This window comes from Rattus norvegicus, chromosome 1 (genome assembly GCF_036323735.1).
Source record: "Rattus norvegicus strain BN/NHsdMcwi chromosome 1, GRCr8, whole genome shotgun sequence".
NCBI lineage: Eukaryota > Metazoa > Chordata > Mammalia > Rodentia > Muridae > Rattus > Rattus norvegicus.
Window position 1 is genome coordinate 135,251,714 of NC_086019.1, and position 22,042 is coordinate 135,273,755.

A 22,042-nucleotide genomic window follows, 5' to 3' on the forward strand; every position below is an offset into this window, starting at 1 on the left:
TAAAACCACAATAGCATAGTGAAGGCCAATAAAAGTCACACTTTGTAAAAATGGTGTAGGGCTGAAGTTTCAGGGGTTGGTAGGTAAACAGTTATGCTGTCTTTGGAAAGTCTAAGGGAGGCCTCGTTTTCAACCCCTCTGTGGAACACAACGTCCCTCCTACTTTACTGTTCTGCGGTTCCATTTTTTTTTCCCAGATGTGAACAGCAACCGTGGGTGTCTCATTCTGTCTTGATTGTGTCAGGAAGTGTCCACCTTGCAGTCTGTTTCTTTTTCCCTTTATTTCTTTGACAAGAATGCAGCTTATGTGACACTTAGTCAAAACAGAAATTTTAAGGAGTTTAGGTTGAAATAGAAAAATCATTCCAAAGGGCGACGGGAAAGAAAATATGAATGGCAGTGGTTTGAAAAATCCCAGGGAAACTAACGTAGTTCATAAGCCCTGAATAAGAACATGTCTGAGAAGACTGTATATTGAATTTGTTTGGGGTTTTTGTCATGTATCTGTATGTATTTTTCCCATAAGTAAGATAAGAACAGTTAAGCCAGTGAAACACACACACACACACACACACACACACACACACACACACACACTCCTCACACTCACACTCCACAAAGATCTGTTATTTTAAAAAGCTAATGACATAACCTCAGGATCTAGGGAGAAGTAGCAAAACACATACGCTCAAAAGCATAAATCAAATGGCACAAGTGCAATCCAGCAGTAAACCCTAACCAGACCACAAAGCAGGTTGCTCTCCATAAACATCAGATCAGGCAGCTAGAATGATTACTGGGCTCTCTTGTAACTGTCACCTGTGGTGGGTCTAATTACAGGCTACCCAGGCAAGCACGCCCACATCGCACAGCAATGAAAGGCCTTCCGTTTGCTGAGCCCAGTCAGACAATGAGAGCGCACGCCACCTGATGCGGGAGCCCCAAAAGATCAGCCAGAGAGACTAATAAAAATGACAGCTTAGAAACAAATAACAAAGCTCAGACTGCAACAGAAAGGCAATATCAAATTAGCCAGAAATATAAGCACTGGGCGCTGTTCTTCAAGAGGTCAAAACCTGTGCAGGGAATGGTTGTGGCTCTTTTCGCCCATCTAGCCCCTGCCCTCTTCTCTATTTCTAGATATTCTTTTCCATTTCTGCATCACTCCAAATGTTTACCCATCCAGGTGTCACGTTAAAGAAACAGATGGAGAGGAGGAAGAAAACTCTGCTATAAATAAATAAATAAATAAATAAATAAATAAATAAATAAATGCCACAAGATTCAAGGACTCTCTTTCCATTTAGAAACATGCCATCCTTTCCCTCTCACCCAGGCCCCCCGTGGCTGGCTGCCTTTTGGCCATTTTGCTGCTAATTAGCACTACCCTGGACAGGTAGGGTCAGGGGGAAAAATGCATATCAGACAAGATGACAATAGAGTTGTCAGAAAGTCGAATGTTTTCTGTACCTGAGATTTTGCAGAGGAGGAACCAGAATAAAAGGGACCTCACAGATGGTTTCTCAGGATCCTAGCATCCTTACAGAAAGCAAGGTTGAGATTGGGTACCCCACACTATAATCAGCAGTAAAAACTTTGCCATTTTGAAGCATGATTTACCATAATGATATATATAGTCACTCTGCATAATTCCTTAATGTAGCAAACAAACACATGTGTGTCCTGTTTTTGATGTGAAGAACTTTAGCTAGAAAGTGTGAAGACAGCTACTGTAGCCTTGAGGGTGGTAGTTGACTCTGGGATTTCGTGGTTATAGGCACATTAATGAGTCCCTGGAAGTAATTAGCCCTTGAACATTCACTACAGGACATACCAGGTGTTTGGTTTTGAATCTTGGGACAAGGGACTGAGGTGCATATTTTACATATAAAACAGACCTGGCCTCTAGCTTCTCCCAACATCTGTTTCTATGCGGCATACCCTATCTTCTTCAACCTTGAACTTTCCAGCCCGGGGGCTGGGTTGCCCTTCCCCATAGGGGCTTCCCAATACGATCCAGACCATTTTGCCTTCAATTCATTCTCATTCATATTCTCTCTCTCTCTCTCTCTCTCTCTCTCTCTCTCTCTCTCTCTCTCTCTCTCTCTCTCTTGTTTTTCATTTCTTCTTTCTCTGCAGGTGCACTCTTCCTCTCTCCCTACCCTAGCCCATGGCAACTACCCTGGCCTTGGTCCTTAGGAACACTGAACTCTCCTGAGATCAGTTTCCCAATAAACATCTCTTTAATATAATCTAATCTGGTTTGAACTGGCTCATTTCACCAGTGGAGAAATAACTGACCACTATGGACCTTGGGATTTGTTACTTCAAAACATACACTATACAATGTAATACTGCAAATGAGGCTTTTTGCAAGAACAACATCAATACCCATTAGTATTTGCAATAACTTCTACTACTACTCATGACTTAGCTCATTTATCTCTATTCTTCTTAGCCAAATTGGGTCTCAAAGATTCTTTTTCATTAAATATTTCATAGTCAAAACAGGATCTTTTGATTTCAAATATAAGAAAGAAGGAAGGCAAAAGAATACAGGCAGTGTGGCAAAGTGGTGTTCTAGGCTTATCAACATGAATCTAAAGTCACCTGGGAGTTGGGTCTTGAGTATGCCTTGGGAGGATTTTTTTGATTGTAGTAATTGAAGTGGGAAGAACCACCCACTGTGGGTAGCACATTCTCTTGGTGGGATACTGGTCTATATAAAAATGAGGAAGAACTGGGCACAGGACTTCACTGCTGACTGTTTTTTGATTGGGGATATGAAGTGACCAATTGCTTTAAGCTCCTGCTGTCTTGACGTCTGTGCTAGATTGGCCTATAACCTTCAACTATGAGTCACTAGGAACCCTTTTTTCCATCTGCTGCATCTGTCAAGGGGCATTTTATCGCATCAATAGGAATAGAAAATAAGAAACAAAGGAGAGAGGAGGGGTGTGAGGGAGAAGCAGGAAGGCAGAAAAGGAAGAGTATATGGAAAGGTAAGGAATAAGAGACATGGGAAGATAAAGAAAATAGGGGAAGGAATTTTATTGGACCAATGGCTATGGAGTATTACAAGAAGTGCATTTCTGCCTTTCCATATGTAACTACAGTAAACTCACTAGACCCTCAGCAATAGTGGGAAGGGAAGGTGGTGTAACGGCAAAGGAGGATGGTGATGGTCAAGAAGGCAGCTAATCATTAGCTACACAGAAGAGTCACGTGGCTCTTTCCCTAAGGTTTACGGTTCTAACACAAGAACCACATTCAGGCTCACAAGACCATACTCCTGAAGCCTAGACTTAAGTAGTTTGAGCTCAGTGGCATCTGTGAGATGCAAGGCTTCTAATAGAAAGCTTAGAGGATGGTGTGTGTGTGTGTGTGTGTGTGTGTGTGTGTGTGTGTGTATGTGTGTGTGTCACTTACACATGTTCATACACACACATATACACACACATACCTTGTCCTTGCACACACACGCACACACACACACACACACACACACAGAGAGAGAGAGAGAGAGAGAGAGAGAGAGAGAGAGAGAGAGAGAGAGAGATATCTGATGCTGTTTTCAACTTCAAAGAGAAATGGCTGTTCAAAGTTCACCCCAGGAGAACAATCAGAGCAGGTAACAGTAATGGCAGAGGTCTAGTGTGGAGACTAGTGCAAAAATGTCACGGACACAGTTAATTATTCTCTTGCTAACTACATGGCTGTGTGACACGGTAGTGTGTACCGCTCTAGGGTTAGAATAATAAAGACCTGGTGCTTGTGAGTCAAAATTAGCATGCTCTAAATTACCAAGTGAGTTCAGATCACTTGTTCTGTGGTTCTGTCTGGTAGCACAATTCAATTATAAGTTTGAAAACATAAACATGAAAATATGCTAAAATAGCTAATAGTGTCCTTTTACATCTTCCATGGATAATCTTTTAAATGCAATTACTATAATTTTATTAAATGGCATAATTAGTTAATGCCTGAGAAGTTGTCAATAGAAGGTGCAATTATGTTGTAAAAATTATAATCACGATGTGCAATGATGAATTGTTCTTCTTTTGAAAATTGTTAGAGAAAAAAATCTTTAAAATGTTTTTGGAAGCATGCTAGGTAGTTTTGCATGCTAAAGATGTGAGAAGTCATTGTATAAGTATTAAAACAAATGATATACAAAAAATTATGAACTTCATATCATACAGATACATGTTATATGTGTTTATACATTTAAAATTCCTTAAAGCCTTCCATTTATTTTTATTTCCACTTATAATAATATTATTCATCTTTAAAGTCAAAGGGCATAGTCATGGCTTCCAGTAGGTACGGAGACTGCCACCCAAAGAGTAAAGCTGGTTACAAGTAAGCTAGTGATTTGCTTAGAAAAAGAGCTAAATGTTTCAGATACTGTAAACTCATATCCAAATTGTCAAAAAGCCATCTGAATGGCACCATGTAAGGAGCCCAATGTCAAAAGCAATGTTGGAACTGTACCTACTATCCAAATCACAATATATCTCATTGCCCAGAAGAATCATGGTCACTGCGATAGTTCATAATGATTGCTAACTTAACAGGCTCTAAACAGCCATGGAGACGAATCTGTGGGCATTTCTGGTGGAAGTGTGTGGGGGGGGGGATTGCAAAGTGAGCTCACTGAGAAGACCCACCGCCATGACTATGGACAGCACCATTCCATGGGCTATATGTCATCTTTGTCTGAACAAAACGGAAGCAGTGAGCTGAATGCCAGCATCCATCCCTCTCTGGTTCCTGTCAGCCAGATGCAGAGGTCATGTGATCAGCTGCCTCTTTAAGCTCTTGGCACCATGAATTCCTCAGTATGATGGACAGGAGTACCCTTCCACTCCGAGCCAAGGTAAACCTCTTTCCCTTTACATTGTTTCTGTTGGGATGTTTCATTATGGTAGTAAGGAAAACAACTAGTAGTCATCCCCTCAACTGCTCAACAAAATAAACTATTCACTTGCTAAGAGCCCACTGCTCTGTTCTGTGTGTGTGTGCACGCACGCATGTGCGTGCATGTGAGTGTATGTTACACTATTTTATGTTGGAATGGCTAGCTCCATTATTACTATCGCATTTAAGTTCCAAGTAAAATTAGTTTATATTTCCTAATATGCTAGGACCTCAAATTGCAAAGGATTCTATAAATGTTAAATACTGCCTAGGACTAAGAAATGGAGAGTTGTATGTTGAACCTTATTTGAGGTCTTGATTGATCACTTAAATTATATATCATATTACAAGCCCTGTCAACATAAGAAAAATTCTTCATTTTCTTATACTCAAAAGTTTGGAAGAAAAAGTCACAGATGTTGAAGTCATAGCTTTATGAAGATGTCCATTGATATATGGTAGATTTAGATTGCTTTTTAACAGCAAATGTCTAAAGAAAAAATTTAATAAAACTAGGAATCCATCAATGCCCAGGCATGCTAGGCTCTCTCAATACAGTAGGTGTCTTTCTGTAAGATTGTTGGAAAGACAAAATGCCAGAAAGGCAACCCTACTTTTAAAAGCACCATGAGATCTTTGTTACTTAAAGTAGCCCTGTGACTAGACTATCTCTTAGAAAATACTATTTCATCACATGAAAAATGTATTTATGTGATAACAAAACTCAACATTTTTAACAGTCCTGAGATAATGTATAAATCTATACAGCAAAAAAGCAAAATCCCATATGTAAAATTGATTCTACAGTATTCTACATAATATCACAATGCAAGAACTAGTTTTTTTGAGTTAATCCATTATCAAATGACGTGCCACCAGAGACATTATGGGTGGGAGTCATCACCAGAAACGCCTGCTTAGTTTCTGGTTGTATAAAGATATAATCTGAAGGTGGGCATCACTTATTCTACACCCTTCCTAAATGTCTTGAAACTTTAAAGAAAACTTGAAAGGTACAAGTTTCCTTCATGGTCCATTAGTTTTACCCATGATCAGATCATGGTATCTCTGAAAATACTTATGAATCATCTAAGATTATCCTCCCAGTGTAGGAGAAATAACATTCCGACTAGGGATTAATATAGAACTAGTCCTTTATATCATGAACATGGGTTCCCAAGTCGAAACAGGTCACATAATCCCTAAGGTTGGAACTGTTTCCCAATGGTATTTTTTATATTATTTAATTTTATCTCATGCACATTTTATCTTATTTAATTTTAGCCTCATCAGTCTGCACAAAATGGCTGATAGAGAACCAACCCACGCAGGTAAGTATCTTTCTCAGCACCTTGGAAGAAGTGTCTCCACCATGCATACAATGTCAATGGGTTTCTGAAATAATCAGTAAGCTTGCTCCTAGAGTAAGAGTATAAATCACAGTGGCGTTCAATCATGAGCACCAGTGGTAAGCTGCATTGAGCCTTGGGATGAAGCAGGTCCCTTCTAAACCCAGCTGAGCTGAGTTTCAACCCCGTTTTCACCTCCTCAAAGCACACACATGTCAACATTCTACTTCATAGGCTCACGTTTTTTCCTTGTGAAAGAGAGGGCACAGCTTTGCATCTGCATCTGCAGGTTTTTATAAGTACTCACTGAGCTAACATTTGAACAATGCTGGGCCTTACTACACCCAATGAGGAAAGCAGTAACCGGGGCTCTTAGTATCCCCAGAGTCCAAGATTGGTGTAGATAAAACCATGCACACATAGATAAATGTCATATTTATAAATCTATTCAGAGAGCAGCATGTGGACAGATGTACTTAGTCCTATTTCATACGTCTGGTCCATTTGTTCTCTGTCAATAACTTAGTACCTTATAATGGCTTCTGACTGAGAAAGTCAAGAATACGACTTGCTCAAGAGGGAAACTGTATAGTTAATGTAGCATGAATAATAAATTTAAGGCTTGGAGAGAACAATGAACCAAAACATTTAGCAAACTTGAATAAAGAGGAAAAAAAGTCTCTAAAGGCAGAATGAGAGCTTTCTTTGAAATATTCCGCCTAACAAAACACACCGAGGCAAGAAACATGATGTGGACTGTTTTGACCATTCTCCATAAAATGAAAACTTAACATTTACAAAATATATTTTATTGCATTTTGTTTGTTCTTGATATTGTATTTTAATGAAAATTCTGTGCCAAATATACTTTAAATTAAAATACAGTGACGTCACTTCCCTTTCCCCATCCCGTTTCTTCTCTGAAACCCTTCTTCCTCATATCCCTTCCTTCCAACTCTTCTTCATATCCCACCTCTCTCAAACTGAAGGCCACTTCTTTGATTTAAATTTTCACAAAAACAAGTTCAACAATACACAGCAATTTTAACGTAGCAGGTACCAGGAAATTACTCAGCCTGGCACTCATCCCTTCGCATCGGGGATGCAGCCTCCCACCCAGAATCAAAGGATAAGCCCTACAGTACACCAGCCTTATGCTTACATAATCTATCTTGGTAATTTTTCCATGTCTGCCTATTTACCTCTAACCAGACTCCCTGCAATTAGATCTTTAAAAACTGGTTTAATCGTAAACTGAAGCTTCTGACAGGGGATGAGTTATGCAGACTACTCACAGGAATCCCAGGAAAATGTATGACTTGCTTCCCCGAGGTTTTAACATTAATAGCCAGCCTATACTAAACATAATTCTACAACATACAGGCTTTGTCTCATCTCAAAGAACAGGAGAGAATATGACCATTTCCTGAGCAGAGGATAAAAGTATTTTTCTTTCTCCCCTTAACAGGTAGTGTGCTGGCATTACTTCTTCTGCTTGCCGGCACAGAGGAAGTCCTATCAGGGATAAGCTGGCCAACATTGCTCTTTTCATCCCTCTAGGAGCCCAAAACTATCTTTTATCCTTGTTTCCAGTAGGCTTTTCAAGCAGAATCAGTTGCAGAATCAGTTCTCAGATTAAACCGGTGCTCCAGACACCCACAAAGCCGTTCTGTCCTTGTGAGGAAGCCTGACCGAAAGGATGCTGCTGAGCTTCCCTCGCTCATCCACAGTGTATCATTCTGGCTCTACTTAGTTGAGGAGCAAACTTTCTGCCGATAGATAATCTATGACAGAGTTCCACACACTGGGGCCGGGGGGTATACCCAGTGGGAGTCCCTGTGTGTGTAGTTCCAATAGTATTCTATGGGTAACCAACAAGCGCGTAGACTACTCTGTAAACAAAACATTCCCCCTCGAAAAGAGCTGAATTCCTCATAGTGTAATTTAAACAAGAAAAACAGAAGAGGGGTGAATGAGTACATGCACACTCACACTACCATGTGTGTGAGTGAGTGTGTGTGTGCGTGCACACGCGTGCGCACCCATTGTTCTCTTCTCTAAGTACATTACAATATGGTCCTGTGTTTTAAAGAGCCGAAACACTACAGGAATAATTCTAATGAAACTATATAGTACCATAAAGGGTTTCATAAAATCATATTTCATCAGCTTTGGAGCAGAAACTATCTTCCTTGCAGTGTCTTGGTGTCTCTGAGACCCACCATGGCTAGGCACTATATAAATGATATAAACTTTTGCACTTGGAGTTTCAAATTAAAAGCAAAATGTGTCTAAATGCATTTCAGTGCAGTACATTCAAGACAAGTGATACACTTTGTGTATACAGTAACCCCTCATTACATATATGATACCCCCATAGATACTGAGCCCCCACAGATACTCAAGAACTTTATATCCACTGCCATCATCTGGACAGCAACATATACAGATCTTCTAAAATATTTCTAAATTGCTTATAATATAAAATAAAATGAAAATAAAATGTGGAAACCTGTGATACTGTTTTATATAAGAAGTAAAGATAAGAGAAATGTCTGTACTTGTTTAGTGCAAAGGCAATTTTTAAGAACATTTACTTGTGGTTGGTTGAATCTGTGATGTTTGAGTACATAGGTACAACAAGTTTTCTCTACAGTGTTTGTGACTAAATCCAATCTTTTTCAGTGTTGGATTGAAGTAGATATGCCCTTCATGCAAATGCTTGAGTTTCTCACAGTCTCATAAGACCAGGTATGCTTGTACATTAGGCTATAATAAATCAGAAGACGGTACTGCTGTTCATCTGACCAGGGGCCCTTGCTAGCAAGGAAAATTGTCACAGTTTCTAAGAACCTAGTGAAGGCTCTTCTCTGAGGCACTGCCCAGCAGAGAGGACTCATCCAAGGCAGAGGCAGTGGAGGAGAAGCACCCTGTCAAGGCTCCCTTCCTGTCCAGAAGTACTCTTTACCGGACAACCTGTTTCCCTTCATTTGTTTTAATCTTTCTTCAGATCAGACCGGCAGCCCATTAATCATTTCTGTCATCCCTTTACTGAATCCAGGGCAACAGATCTGTTTTTCTAAAGTCTCAGAGCCAGGACTCAATTGAAAAAAAGGGGGGAAATCCTCGACTCCACACGTGGCTGGCCAAAGCGCCGGCTGGAAGCAGACACCAACTGTGTTCACTTTCCTCTGAGGGCCAGAATTGTACACAACAGTTCATGGAAAGTTTTGAAAGGGAATCTGGGTAGGAAGTGGATCTGGGGAGGTGGAAGAGGAACCTAATATATGAACCCGCCATCTGAGTAGGGTGTAATACAGGGACATGGCTAAATAAATGCCAGGACAATGACAAAGAGATAGATGTCCTGAAGTGATGCAAAATGAAAATAATCCAATCAAAATGGTACCCACTGTCAAAGAAAAGTCTCTCATGGTGGTGACATATTGGTTCTATCAAGAATGGGAAAACTTTGAGGTCACAATAAAGAACTAAAATCTTGTATTCATAAATAAATATAAACATGTATTTATATATGAATGCAAGATATTACATATATGAGACAGTTGTGTTTATATTTTATTTCTCTCCCAGTTTTATTTCACATATATGTTTATATAATATACACATCACACAAATTAAGGTTGACATGCAGTACAAGACAAAAGAAAATATTGAGGATGCACTGTCAACATGAGACAGGAGAATTCTGTCTTGCCATGAATCATAGTAGTTAGAACTACTATGTGATCTCTTATGTAACTGTATAGAAACTGTATAGACGTTCACCATTAATACCAGGTACAAAATACATAAAAAGAACTGGGAATCTTAATCTTTCCCCCATAGCTGACATTATCGATCTCCTTAAGGACCAATCTTTTAAGGTCTAGTCCTTTACAAAGAGAGAGAATGTGACAGAGTTACCGAGCAATGTTATGGTGCCAATGAGGATGTTCTACAAAGACTCATGGACTCTCCGCGACAGACTCAGGAGCTGTTACCGTCTCGTGCAGCCCTTTGACACTATCATGTTATGATCATGAGAATGATACAATGTTTTGAGAAAATTCATGTGTCTTGTGTATATGAGTGTTTCCCAATTACGGCGACGAGTCCCATTTTAATTTGCCATGATCTATTGCATCTAAAGCTTGATCTGTATATACATTTTTCAATATTGAATTTTTAAATGATTTACTAAAAAACTAAAACAGAACCATTTAGTTGTAATTTTATCATATTCTTTCCAGCTGCCATTTTAAAAAATGTTACTGACCAGGTAAAGAAATGATATATGGATAGTTTTTAAATAATTTAAAAGGATTTTTATGGGTAACTTTTACTCAGGTACAGTTTTAGAAGGGCTAATCTCATAGGTTATATTTTAGAGAGATGAATGCATACAAATAAACAGAAAATAATATTAGCATTAAAAAAAAACAAAAAACAAAAAACCACCTTACCACAAATGCTACTGTACTCCTTAATGTAGACTCCCATTGGAAGCAGCTTTTGAAGAACTGTATTGTGTTCCATATGGCCATAGTGAGTCTTTTTACACGGTCTACATCTCTCGATAATATCTGGTTTTTTAAAAGATGGAAAACAGACAGTTAGATTTACATGCGCTGCATAGTCCCTTAGATCAGCTGCCGTAGCTATTTAAACTGTATCATGTACAGTACCAATTAAAAAAAATATAAAGTCCTATTGTCATCCATAGGCGACAAGCACATCCAATCTGTGTTATGGCTCTTTTTGTAAAGGGGGGAAAAACACTTGCTTTAATAATATTCGGTACAGAACTGAGCTGTCGGACAAGAGCTGCAGCAACCTGGTGTTTGGTACATGTAAATGCTGTGTGCATGCACATGCAAGGGAGAGCACATTCATGTATGTGTGGGCATATGCTATGGCAAGGGGGGAGGGAGAGGAAGAGGGAAGAGGGGAGGGAGAAGATGAAGGAGAGAGGTATAGAGACAGAGTAAGAAAGAGTAAACCAAGACAGAATCGGATTGTGTGTGGAGTTATTTAGTATGGATGCAAATGGATAGGACACCAATAGGACAGACCTCGGACTATTGCTTTGTTAGTGCAAAAGGTGTAGAAATGGAATCCGGACCTCACTTCCCAGCTCTACCTTCTTCAACACACAGTTTTCAACCTTTCTCCCAAAGTAGGATTGGCATTGTCTTTAATCTTACAGGTGGTTCTGAGAATTCATGTCTTCAGAGAACTGCCTAGCTGTCTAACAATAGGTGGTTTTAAATATTTCTTGCATAAGTAAAAAATTCAACTCTGTAACCCAAGGTGACCCAGTGTTGTGCAGCACTGGAGGAGGGTCCTGACACACCCAGGGAATTTAGCCCCAGGTCTCCCCTCTATTCTCAGTGCCAAAGCCACCCCAGCGGTTACATTGTTTTGCAAAGGAAATGTCTTTTCTCCCAGTGGGAGGCACAGTATTTTGATTTGCTTGCAAAGCTGTCACCCTGACTACCTCCACTTAGGTTTTAACTTTCAAGTAAACAGAGCAAAAGACAACAACAACAATAATAATAAAAATGAAGCCATAGACTCAGATTACACCCAGTAACTATTGCACTCAAATGTGTATGGTACCAAAATTAAAACATTTGGATATTTTCTTCCAAAAGATTGCTAAATCCCTTCCCCAGCAAGGTGCCCTAAAGTTCATGGGAAACAAAAGGAAGAGAAGATGGCTGTATATCTAACTGCTTTCTGTCATGCACAGATGCTCACCCCAGAGGAAGCTGTGGAAGTAATAAACACTTTTAAAGGGGGGACACTTTGTTCTTTGTTACACAACTGAGGAACAATGGGTACTGGCTGAAATCCTGGCCTGTATCTAGAGAGGACAGGGAGGGGCTTAGAAGAAAGAAATGCGGAGATCATCAGCTTTTTGGTTTATTGTTGTTGGGTTTTTTTTTTTTTTCCTCAGTTCTAATATGAAGATCCTCCCCCTAGTCCTGCATCTTTACTTTTTTGTTAAACTTAAGAGAAAAATTCCAGACAATGAGCAGAAAGAGAGAGAACTAATTTCATATGGTGTAAAATTCAAATACACCCTAAAGTTAAACTCGGGGAGTAAACTCCACCCTGAGGCTAGAAGCTTCCTCAGACTCCTGGGAAATTCCTTCATCCAGTGAACAAGCAGAGAGCATTTGCCCTCAGCTGTGAAGGGGAGTAAAAAAAAAAGTGCCACCAGTGAAAGGAACAAAGAAATTGAGGCTGTCTCTTTTAAAGAACTGCTCTGCACACTACAGAGCTCTCACACTCCCTCTTTCCTCCCAAAGAGTGTGGTTTAAACCACTCCTCCTTGACCTGGCTCATTTTGAGGGAGAAGACAAGAGAAAGAAGAGAAAGGATCAACAGTCCAGATGAGAAAGGAGTGGGAGAGGAAATGACGAATGAAGAAGAAGCCAGTCATGACTGAGAAGTACTTAGACAATGGCTGCTGGAGGTACCCAAAGTCCAGTTGGTGGCTGCCACCTACCTTTTTGGACAGCTTGCGGCTGTCTTCCACAAACCGTTTTTCTCTTGGACTGAAGGTCCTGATACTTGCTTTGACCTGGAAAACACATGGTTGTTACAAGGGCAGCACTCACAGGCTTCCTTCTCTCTCTGAGTAGCTGAGAGAACACAGAAAATGAGACCTTAAAACCCACCAGTCATGGTCATGGGCCAGAAAGTGCTGGGCCCAGTCATTCTTGGGCATTTTTCTGAGTCTCAATGCCATGCTGTCCCTGGTAAGCCAGGCTGGACCATGGATGGCCTTGTCACCACTTGGCTAAATCTACAGAAGTATTTCAAACCAGGACCAACATTGAGCTTCCTACATTTTCATGCTAATCTAAATGATGAAAAATTTCTCCTCTCAGTTTCGAGTTAAACTTTCGGCAATTGTACCTCAAAGAGGAAGTGCAGTTCTCAGTCCATAAAAACAGCATTTCACAGACAATTCCATTACCTCCAGTGACCTGAGAAAGCAAGCAAATGGGCCCTGGTAGCTCGTTTAGAAGGGGAAAACTAAGACCCCAGGGAATATACTGACTTGTTCAAACCAGCGGGGTAAGGGAAACCTTTAAAAAATGAAACCCAAATCGACTTCCAGTGTGTCTGTGAACAAACACATTGTCCACCCAAGACCTCGCTCCTGTCTTGGCTGAATAGCGTAATCTCCATATAATCTATAAGCAAGTGCGTCCCAGAGAAAAGCAGTAGATTGGCAGAGGTCACCTCTCCTGCAAACTGTACAGATGGCCCACTTGAGCAGAACAGAAAGAAACTGGGAAGAACACACTCATACTGATGGCTAACCCAATTTCAGCATAGCTGACAATTTAAGAATACAGAGACAGAGAGAGAAAGCTATGCTAGACATTGTTTTAGAGGTTGCACAGCTTGCACAGCATAGAGTAAACAAATACACTATATAATCTCTGTGGATTATATGTGATAAACTTTATGTTTCTAGAGCGGAATCTATTTTTGTATAATGTATCATCTCTCTATGCAGTCTGTAGATGACATATAGATACACAAAGTATATAATGTTCCTATAGATATGTCAAGACTACTTTTTCTTTATTTTTAATTATTCCCTTGACATTTAGACTACTGAGAATTTAAGTCTCATCAATTCTGCTGGCTCAACTGTTTGAAACCTGAACCCTTCAGCATGGAGTTTGTGACAGAGGTTCAAACACAACCGCACCTTTTCTCTAGGTTCAGCTCTGAAATCGTTAACAGTACCTGAGTCTGCACAGGCCAAGCACCAAGTGTCTCAGGGACTGAAAAGCTGGGAGGCACATCCTGAGGGCGCTTACCGGATTATAGATGAGGTCCAACTCTAAGTAAATGAGCCCCTTGAATGCTTGCTCTAAATCTTTATTCTTTAACACGTAGCAATTAGGTTGTCCATCTCTAATCTGTTAGGAATAAAAGGCAAAGTAAATATTAGTGCTGTAATCTGTGTGTCTTAAGTGGCAAAACCCAAACTAACTTTGACAAAGTTGTAAAGGTATTCATTTTTTTTTTTGCCTCTGCAAATATGTATTTTACAATTCATTGTGTAGCTACCAACACGATTTGGTAATTTATTTACAGTTTTTTACACTGGTCTCATTTTTTAACCATCATATGATTACACATGAAGTAAATATCAGGCAGGTACTGACTGCAAGATTGATCAACTTTTAATTTAAAGAGACATGATAATTAAGAGGAAGGTAAAGTAACAATCACCAGCAAAAAGTGGTATGTTGACAGAAACCTATTGGTACAGATTATGACATCATAACAGGAAACCACCCCTGATTGTGGAGACTATACTTTTCCACATACTCAAATATGAGGAACTTTCCAAAATTTCTGGCCAATAATCCTAAAAGTTGTCAAGTCATGGGGAAAATAATGACAGAGTGGAAAACTGAAATGAATCAGAAAAGACTGGGGCTCTAGAATAGTTAAATGTATGTAGTACCATGTACTAGTTCCTGGAAGCAGAAAAAATAGATTAATGAAGAATAAATAAATAAAATCCAGGTAAAATCCAAATGAGGACCCGAGTTTACTTATTCATAACATACTACTGTTGGTGATGTTCTGGTGCTGGCAAATGCAACATACACATGGGAAGAAAACAGAGAACTCTCTTTTCTTTACTGTCTTACTTTAATTATAAAATCATTGCCAAAGAAGGCTGAAGAATCATGAGGAAATGACAAAAGGAACTAATTTCTATTATGAAGCTATTGGTGGTTCTCTGGCCCCAAAACAATGCAAATTAATTAAATCAAAGCTTAGCTGAAGTTAAGGTCAAGGTCCCAAATCATTCAAGAAACACAACATGCCTACCCAACTTTGACAGCACCAAGTCCCTCTGACTTCCGTCCTGCACGTCATAACACTTCCGTGCACTATGCTTGCTGCCTGCCATTCTCAGAATGTTTGATATCTAAGCAAACCCTTCCCATGGCAGTTCAGGAATCTGTTGGCTCCCTTGAAAGCATGCTAAGCAAAGAACTCCTTGTTCTGTCTTCAGATAGAGGGCAGCCATGCTTTTTGTACAGAGCCATAGCGGTGGGTATGCTGGTGAAACGTGTGGCATAGGAAACATACTCTAAAAGAGCCTCAGCACCACCTGAGCTTATCAAACATTGTATTTGTGACTGTAATGCTTAATAATTCAAATAACCTGGGAAAGTGGAAGGCCAGGAATCTGAGCCATATTTTAAATGACTATTGCTGTCACCACAATCCTCCACACAAGTGTTCTTATAAACACTGGTGGAAATGCGTTGAGTAAGTCACAGTGGGGAAACAGCAATTCCACTTTACAAGGGAGAGGTCATCTTCCTTCCCAAAGCACCCCACCTCTCAGATTGAATAGCTTTCATACGGAAAGATGGCTTTCCTGGTCAGTGGCTGAGAGGAAGGGGGTGCCCCATAAAGTCCCGGCTTCCTTCCTCAACGGTGTCCAAACAGGATCCTCGGCTTCCGCTCTGGCATAGAGTCTCACTTAATAAATTGTGGGTGTTAAAGTTGAAAGACATAAATACAAAAACAGCAAGTCAATTTGCCAAGCTGAAGTGCTTCCAACTTCGATTTGTTTCTGTCCTTAGTTCTTGTAACGTTATCTTAAAATTTCCATGATTTCTTAAGGGCGAGGGAAGGTCAATAAAAGAACACGAAGTGTCCATATTTCGTAGGAGTTTTTTTTTTTTAAATTTGGTAAATGACCATTTCCTGTTACTCAATGTCCCTACCATTGTGTCAGCAAAATTCAGAATCCAAGTAGGAACATTAAAGAGATCATCAAAAACAGAGATACAATGTAACATTTGCTACTTTAATAGAAAATTAAGTTAGAATACACAAATATTAAATATTTGAAAATTAAAAAACTAAAAGCTTTTTTCCTTTTGGACATATATAAATATCACAATCCCTTCCCGGGATCAGGAATTAAATAGGAATTTAGCAAACATCTAACTCACTGTTTTTAAGCTGAAGCTTTATATTCATAAAAGTAGACTTAAAAAAGTACCTAAATTTTGAGGCCCGAAAAGCAGCTGACCAAGGCAGGGGTGGATACTTTCACCCAACCAATGGACTGAAGTTGGGGACCCCTGTGGTTGAATTAGGGAAAGGATGGAAGAAGTTTTGCAGGAGGGTGACCCCATAGGAAGACCAGCAATCTCAACCTGGCTCCCCAAGATCTTGCAGACACTGAGTCACCAACCAAGCAGCATACACTAGCTGGTTGGAGTCCCTGACGCGTATACAGCAGAGGACTGCCTGGTCTGACCTCAGTGAGGGAAGACGCAACTAACCCTTGAGAGACTTGAGGTTCCAGGGTGTGGGGAGGCCTGGCAGGGTGAGGTAGGGTGGGGTAGGGTTGGGAGGACATCCTCTTGGAGACTGGGGGACAAGGAATTGGATGAGGAACTGTCAGAGGGTGGATCTGGAGAGGGATAATGACTGGACTAGAAAAAAAGATTAAGGACAATAAAAAATGTCAAAACTACATAAAGTCTATAAGCTTATTTTGTAGCTATCAGTGTAATTTCATGACATTATTTTACATATGCCACTCTTTATGGCTATATAATATTCAAAATGAAAACCAACCATGATGCTTTTATACACGTGCCATCACTGCAAATATTGAGACTAAAATAGAAGAGAATGTTCTGGAAAATATTTACCAGTTTTATTGTGTAACGGTACTGTCAACACTTGAATACAGGATGAAGAGTTGGTCTGACATGCTAAGGGCATCTGCCCAACTCCCACATGATAGCATTCTATGAATGCTAAACATGGCCCATTTCATATTCAGGTCATACCCAGGATTTATAGTGAGAATTCTGAAGGTTATTTTTAATACTAAAATTTAATAATTTCATACCGTTGGAAAATTAAAATACAGCCAAAAGACCATTCAGAGATGAGAATCTATGTGAATTCTTACCTCTAGTATTAAGATAGCTGAAGCCTAAGCTAAGGTTTGGAAACCACTGGCAGCTCATCCAGAAGAAACAATCATTTTTATTCACAACAAAAGGAAATAGGTCCCCATGTTGATTTTGAGCGTCTTCTGCACTTATGTCTGCTAAGACTAACATTTCCATCAAACTAAGATTCTCAGATAAAAAACTTACAGCTAATATATTAAACTTCTGTAAGGTAAAAGCTTGAAACAGGTTAATTATATAATCTTTATACTCAACTTCGTAGGTAAGAAAGAAAATATTAGACCATAATTCAAGGCATCTTCACAGGGTAATATAAAAGATATATAATCTAACTAGGAATATACAGTCTATACTTAGAAATAATACCTCTGCAATTATTAGGAATAAATTTCTCCTTAAGTTAGAACAGTACCTTTCATGATTAGAACAAAATGAACATTTCTACATACCTTAGATTATTTTCCCTTCTGTGTGAGATATAAATCATCCATCTGGAGCATGGTAAAAGGTAACTCTTTGGTAATTATCCAAAGATTTTAAAAGCACCAGGAAGTCTGTTACTAAGTAATAATTCGAGACTTGGGACCAAAGAAAAAATTACTATGAAAATTTATGTTATAAAGTCAGCCTATAACTACCCATGAAGGGACAGAGGGCGTTTGGGGCCCCTCCTTTCACCTCTGAACTGTGGCTCTGCACAGATTGGGGAGAGAGGAAGTCACTTCCTTTAGTTGTGTACCCTCTGCTGAGCCCACAGGGCCCCAAGCAGCAGCTCCAAAGACAATCACACAGATGGCACTGGCTAATCTTGGTGGGCTACAGTCACAGGGGCAGACATGAATGTGAAAGACAGATTTGTGCAGAGGAAGGAAGGAAGGATTAAAAAGGTTGCAGGGAGATAAGAGCAATAAGTGTTGGAAGTATCTGTGTGTGTGTGTGTGTGTGTGTGTGTGTGTGCGTGTGTGTGTGTATGCATGCATGTGAGTGTGTGCATGTGTGTGTGTGTGTGTGCGTGTGTGTGTGTATGCATGCATGTGAGTGTGTGCATGTGTGTGTGTATGCATGCATGTGAGTGTGTGTGTGTGTGTGTATGCATGCATGTGAGTGTGTGCATGTGTGTGTGTATGCATGCATGTGTGTGTGTGTGTGTGCGTGTGTGTGTGTGTGTGTGCATGTGTGTGTGTGTGGTGTGTGTGCATGTGTGTGTGTGTGCGTGCGTGTGTGTGTGTATGCATGCATGTGAGTGTGTGCGTGTGTGTGTGTATGCATGCATGTGAGTGTGTGCATGTGTGTGTATATGCGTGTGTGTAATATACATATATATGTATATGTGTGAAACTGTAAACAAATTAACTTACAAATTATCATATTAAGAAAATAAGTATTTTAATAACTCCTATAATTCTTCAACTAACGTTTTCTATATAAAAATTATTACTTCTGCTTATTTTAAGCACAGTAAATATGACAAACTTTTAAAAGGTTGACATTTAAGAATTTTGAGTCAAAGGAATTCTCTATGCATTATTTTTTAAAGCCATGACCTGAATGGAATATACTGCAGCTGGGAGGACAAAGAAAAAAATTTCCCAGTTGCATTTTTTCCCAGACAACAATTATCTTTATTGTGATTCACTATAAAACTCTTTGATGTAACATATTACCAAAGTTAATCAGGGTCAATATGAAGGAGAGCTTAAGGAAGAAAGACATGCCTTTAAGATCAAAACCCTCAGTAAAAAAAATCGTATTGATTCTATCACTATTTGACCTTCTAACTAGAAAAGACAGAACATTTGAATGTAGGCTAGCTTCCTGTATCAAATACTATTCTCCAATCCATGTGACAAAAAAAAATTTTTTTAAAAAATGTGTGACTACAGTATGGCACAACAGCTGAGAAATGGTTCCCCAATATGACAAGGAGAGACACATGGCTTGGCGAGGGGACAATTAACATGTTATCTGAGAGCACTTCACATTCTTCATGCAGCTTGGAATCAGGAGTGGGTTCAATGACATGAGTTACAAATAGCATGAGGGATTAGTATGTTCAGGACTCTATGCTTAGCCCAGCAGAGAGAACAGCTACCAGGGAGCTAAAGGAGCCCAGAACCCCCTCCCTGGCCCTCACACCACACCTCACTTCTCTCCTCCGAGGCAGCCAGTCCGGGGTCAGAAGGCAAACCCAGAACTGAACTTGCTTAGGGCTTCTCATTGCCACTCTTCCTAAAATATGAGATATTTCCACACAAGCTATCCAAATGATTCTAAGTGTTATGGGAGAGATTATAAAAAAATAACAATCATAAAAAACAATATTTTTGGACAAACACATCTATAATTTACAATGTTAAATAATGACTTCTGTCTCTTATAAAAAGTGTAATCCATACATCTCAGTGCCTTTCTAAATGGAATACCTATTCTGAGCTTTATCTTGGACCTTTTACTTACACTATCAAATATATTTATATGTTTGGATAATTTTGGTATCTTGTAGTTTTATTTATAGTTTTTTATAAAAACTTTTCATTAAAAAATGGAAATAGGATAGGCGATGTCTGAGGTAGACCCTAGAGGTAGATAAACTGAGTTCATATTTTAGCTTCACTTCAAGGTTAGTTTGGATAGGATCGTTTACAGCATGTAGCTCCTCTGTTCTTGTCTCTTAATTCTTAAATTGTAAATGATAAAGCTACATTATCGTAGAGGTGAAATACATGAACAGTCACATAGGAATTGTTAAATAGGCGGTATATGTTTAATATCTCTTTTTTAATGTAATTCATATGCACAGAAATTATATACATAGATACAAAGATATGTGTTTGAATACATTGGTAACAGCAGGGCCTCAGACAGCTCACATTGAGCTATATCTCCCAGCTAATTTTTTTTCCTTTACATTTTGAAATAGGGTCTTACTAAGTTGGTTACCTTGGCCTCAAGCTCATCCTGTAGCCCATGGAGGGCTTGAATTTGCCATTCTCCCGCCTCAGCCCTCAGAGCATCTGGGGTTACAGGATACAACCTGGTTTGAGTAGTTTCGATGAATTGTGTTATAGTTCTTTAAATTCACTCCAGTCTTAAGCACTTATAGGCTGTGTTGAGTTATTGATGCATAACTGCTTCTATCATTCATTCATGTCTGACGTCATCCCCTTGATAGAATGGCTGAGTCATGGGGGTGGGTAATTTTAAGGTTTAAAGAAGCCTTACCTGGTTGGTTTCCTGAAATCCTTTAGTGATTCACATTTCCAGATTTACATTCCCAGTGAAGAAGGTTGTCTTTTTCCCTGCAATTTCCAGCTCAGGGAATTTTAGATTAGAGAAATAAGCTGGTGTCTCATACATTTGTGCTCTTGTAAACAGCCAATGAGCCTACTTTGTGAAATCAGACAAACTTAGACTCAGTTCCCCTTTCTGATATTCTGTGTCTGTATGAGTGCACATAATTACTTCATCTCTGTGAGTCCAGGGTTCTTCCTTAAAATAGATATCCAGACGATAAATGTATAAGACACATGTATGTGGCATGCTAAACCATTTTAATCCATGTAACTCTTTCAGACAGCATTTCAAGGCATCCCTTTTTGCCAGTTGGTGATGAAAATCCTTGGCCGGGTTTGTTGATCTTGTTTCTTAAATTAATTGGAGCGTTTATATTGTAACACAAGGTAAAGGAAGATAATGACCAGTCACAGTGTGCAAGGGCTGATTGCTTAACATTTGCCAGTTCACTTATCCTCTCAAGATACATGGAAGAGTTATCCTCATGTCAGCAATAAGTAACCCAAGACCAAGAATTCAAGTCACTTGTAAAAAAGCCAGTGGGTCAGTCCCTGATTTATCAGCTCACTACATTCTTAATCACCAAGACCATAACTAGATAAGGCATTTCTGTGCTCAGGGTTTCTGTTTTGGGTTAACTTTTCTGCCTGGTTGACTTGTCTTAGACTTGGTAATTAAAGACAATCCAGGCTGGCTGCAAACTTGTGTTCATAGGCTATAATTCTGGTGTTTTCTTTTGCTTTGTTTTGTTTCGTCTCCTATCCATTTCATCTTTTGCCTTCCAATTTTCCATAGCAATTGGGGTTTAGGCTACATAGACTGACATCTGAGGATCTTAGGAATTTTGTCTCTTACTACTCCTTTTCCATTCGTTCACTGAGGACTAAGTCCCTTCCCCAGTCATGCCTTTTGGCTTTTAGACTCACCCAGTTTAATAAGCATCACATGTTTGACCATAGGATTGGAATTGTTCACTGAGGCATGGTGGGCTTGTCAGTGGAGGCACAGCTGAACGCAATTAATACCCTTCTCAGAATCCACTGATATCCCATAGTTAAGCAAGAAGGGGTAGGAATACATGAGCCCCTCCCAGATCCCTAATTAACGATTTACAGAATCTAGTCTTGTGCCATTTGCAGACACTGCAGCTGCTCTGAGATCATGACTACATTGTCTATGTTACTTCTAGAAAGACAGGATTTCATGGCCCTTCTCCTCATCTTTAGACTCTTACCTTTTTTTTCTGCCCCCTCTTCTCCAATAGTCATTCAGAATGGAGGTGGTATGAACGACCTATATGGGCCTATACATGGAGACCCCTATTAATCATCCATCATCTCTATATTCAGAGAAGCTTCTCTTATTAAGGTTGGGACTACCGTTTTCTTTAGAAGGCATGTTAGTACCATGTCAATTCTAATAAACAGCAATGAAATCACCATGAGGAACGAAGATTCCCCCAGCTATGGGACTGTG

At 39.5% G+C, this 22,042-nt stretch overlaps 1 protein-coding gene across 7 annotated transcripts in view; it reads right to left on the reverse strand.

Moving 5' to 3' along the window:
- Mctp2 (multiple C2 and transmembrane domain containing 2) overlaps positions 1–22,042 on the reverse strand; it is a 232,954-nt gene that overhangs the window by 71,869 nt on the left and 139,043 nt on the right. For 6 of the 7 annotated variants that reach the window (XR_005505581.2, NM_001191625.2, XM_017589163.3 and 3 more), the window contains 3 exons: positions 14,120–14,221; positions 12,787–12,861; positions 10,736–10,855 (listed from right to left, as the gene is read on the reverse strand). Coding sequence is in view for 5 of the 7 variants with exons in the window: in NM_001191625.2 (NP_001178554.1) it covers positions 10,736–10,855; positions 12,787–12,861; positions 14,120–14,221 (297 nt within the window). In the remaining 2 variants the exon portion in view is untranslated. Of the gene's footprint in view, positions 1–10,735; positions 10,856–12,786; positions 12,862–14,119; positions 14,222–20,494; positions 20,762–22,042 lie in introns of those variants that run through there. The other variant, XR_005505582.2, reaches the window with a different exon arrangement.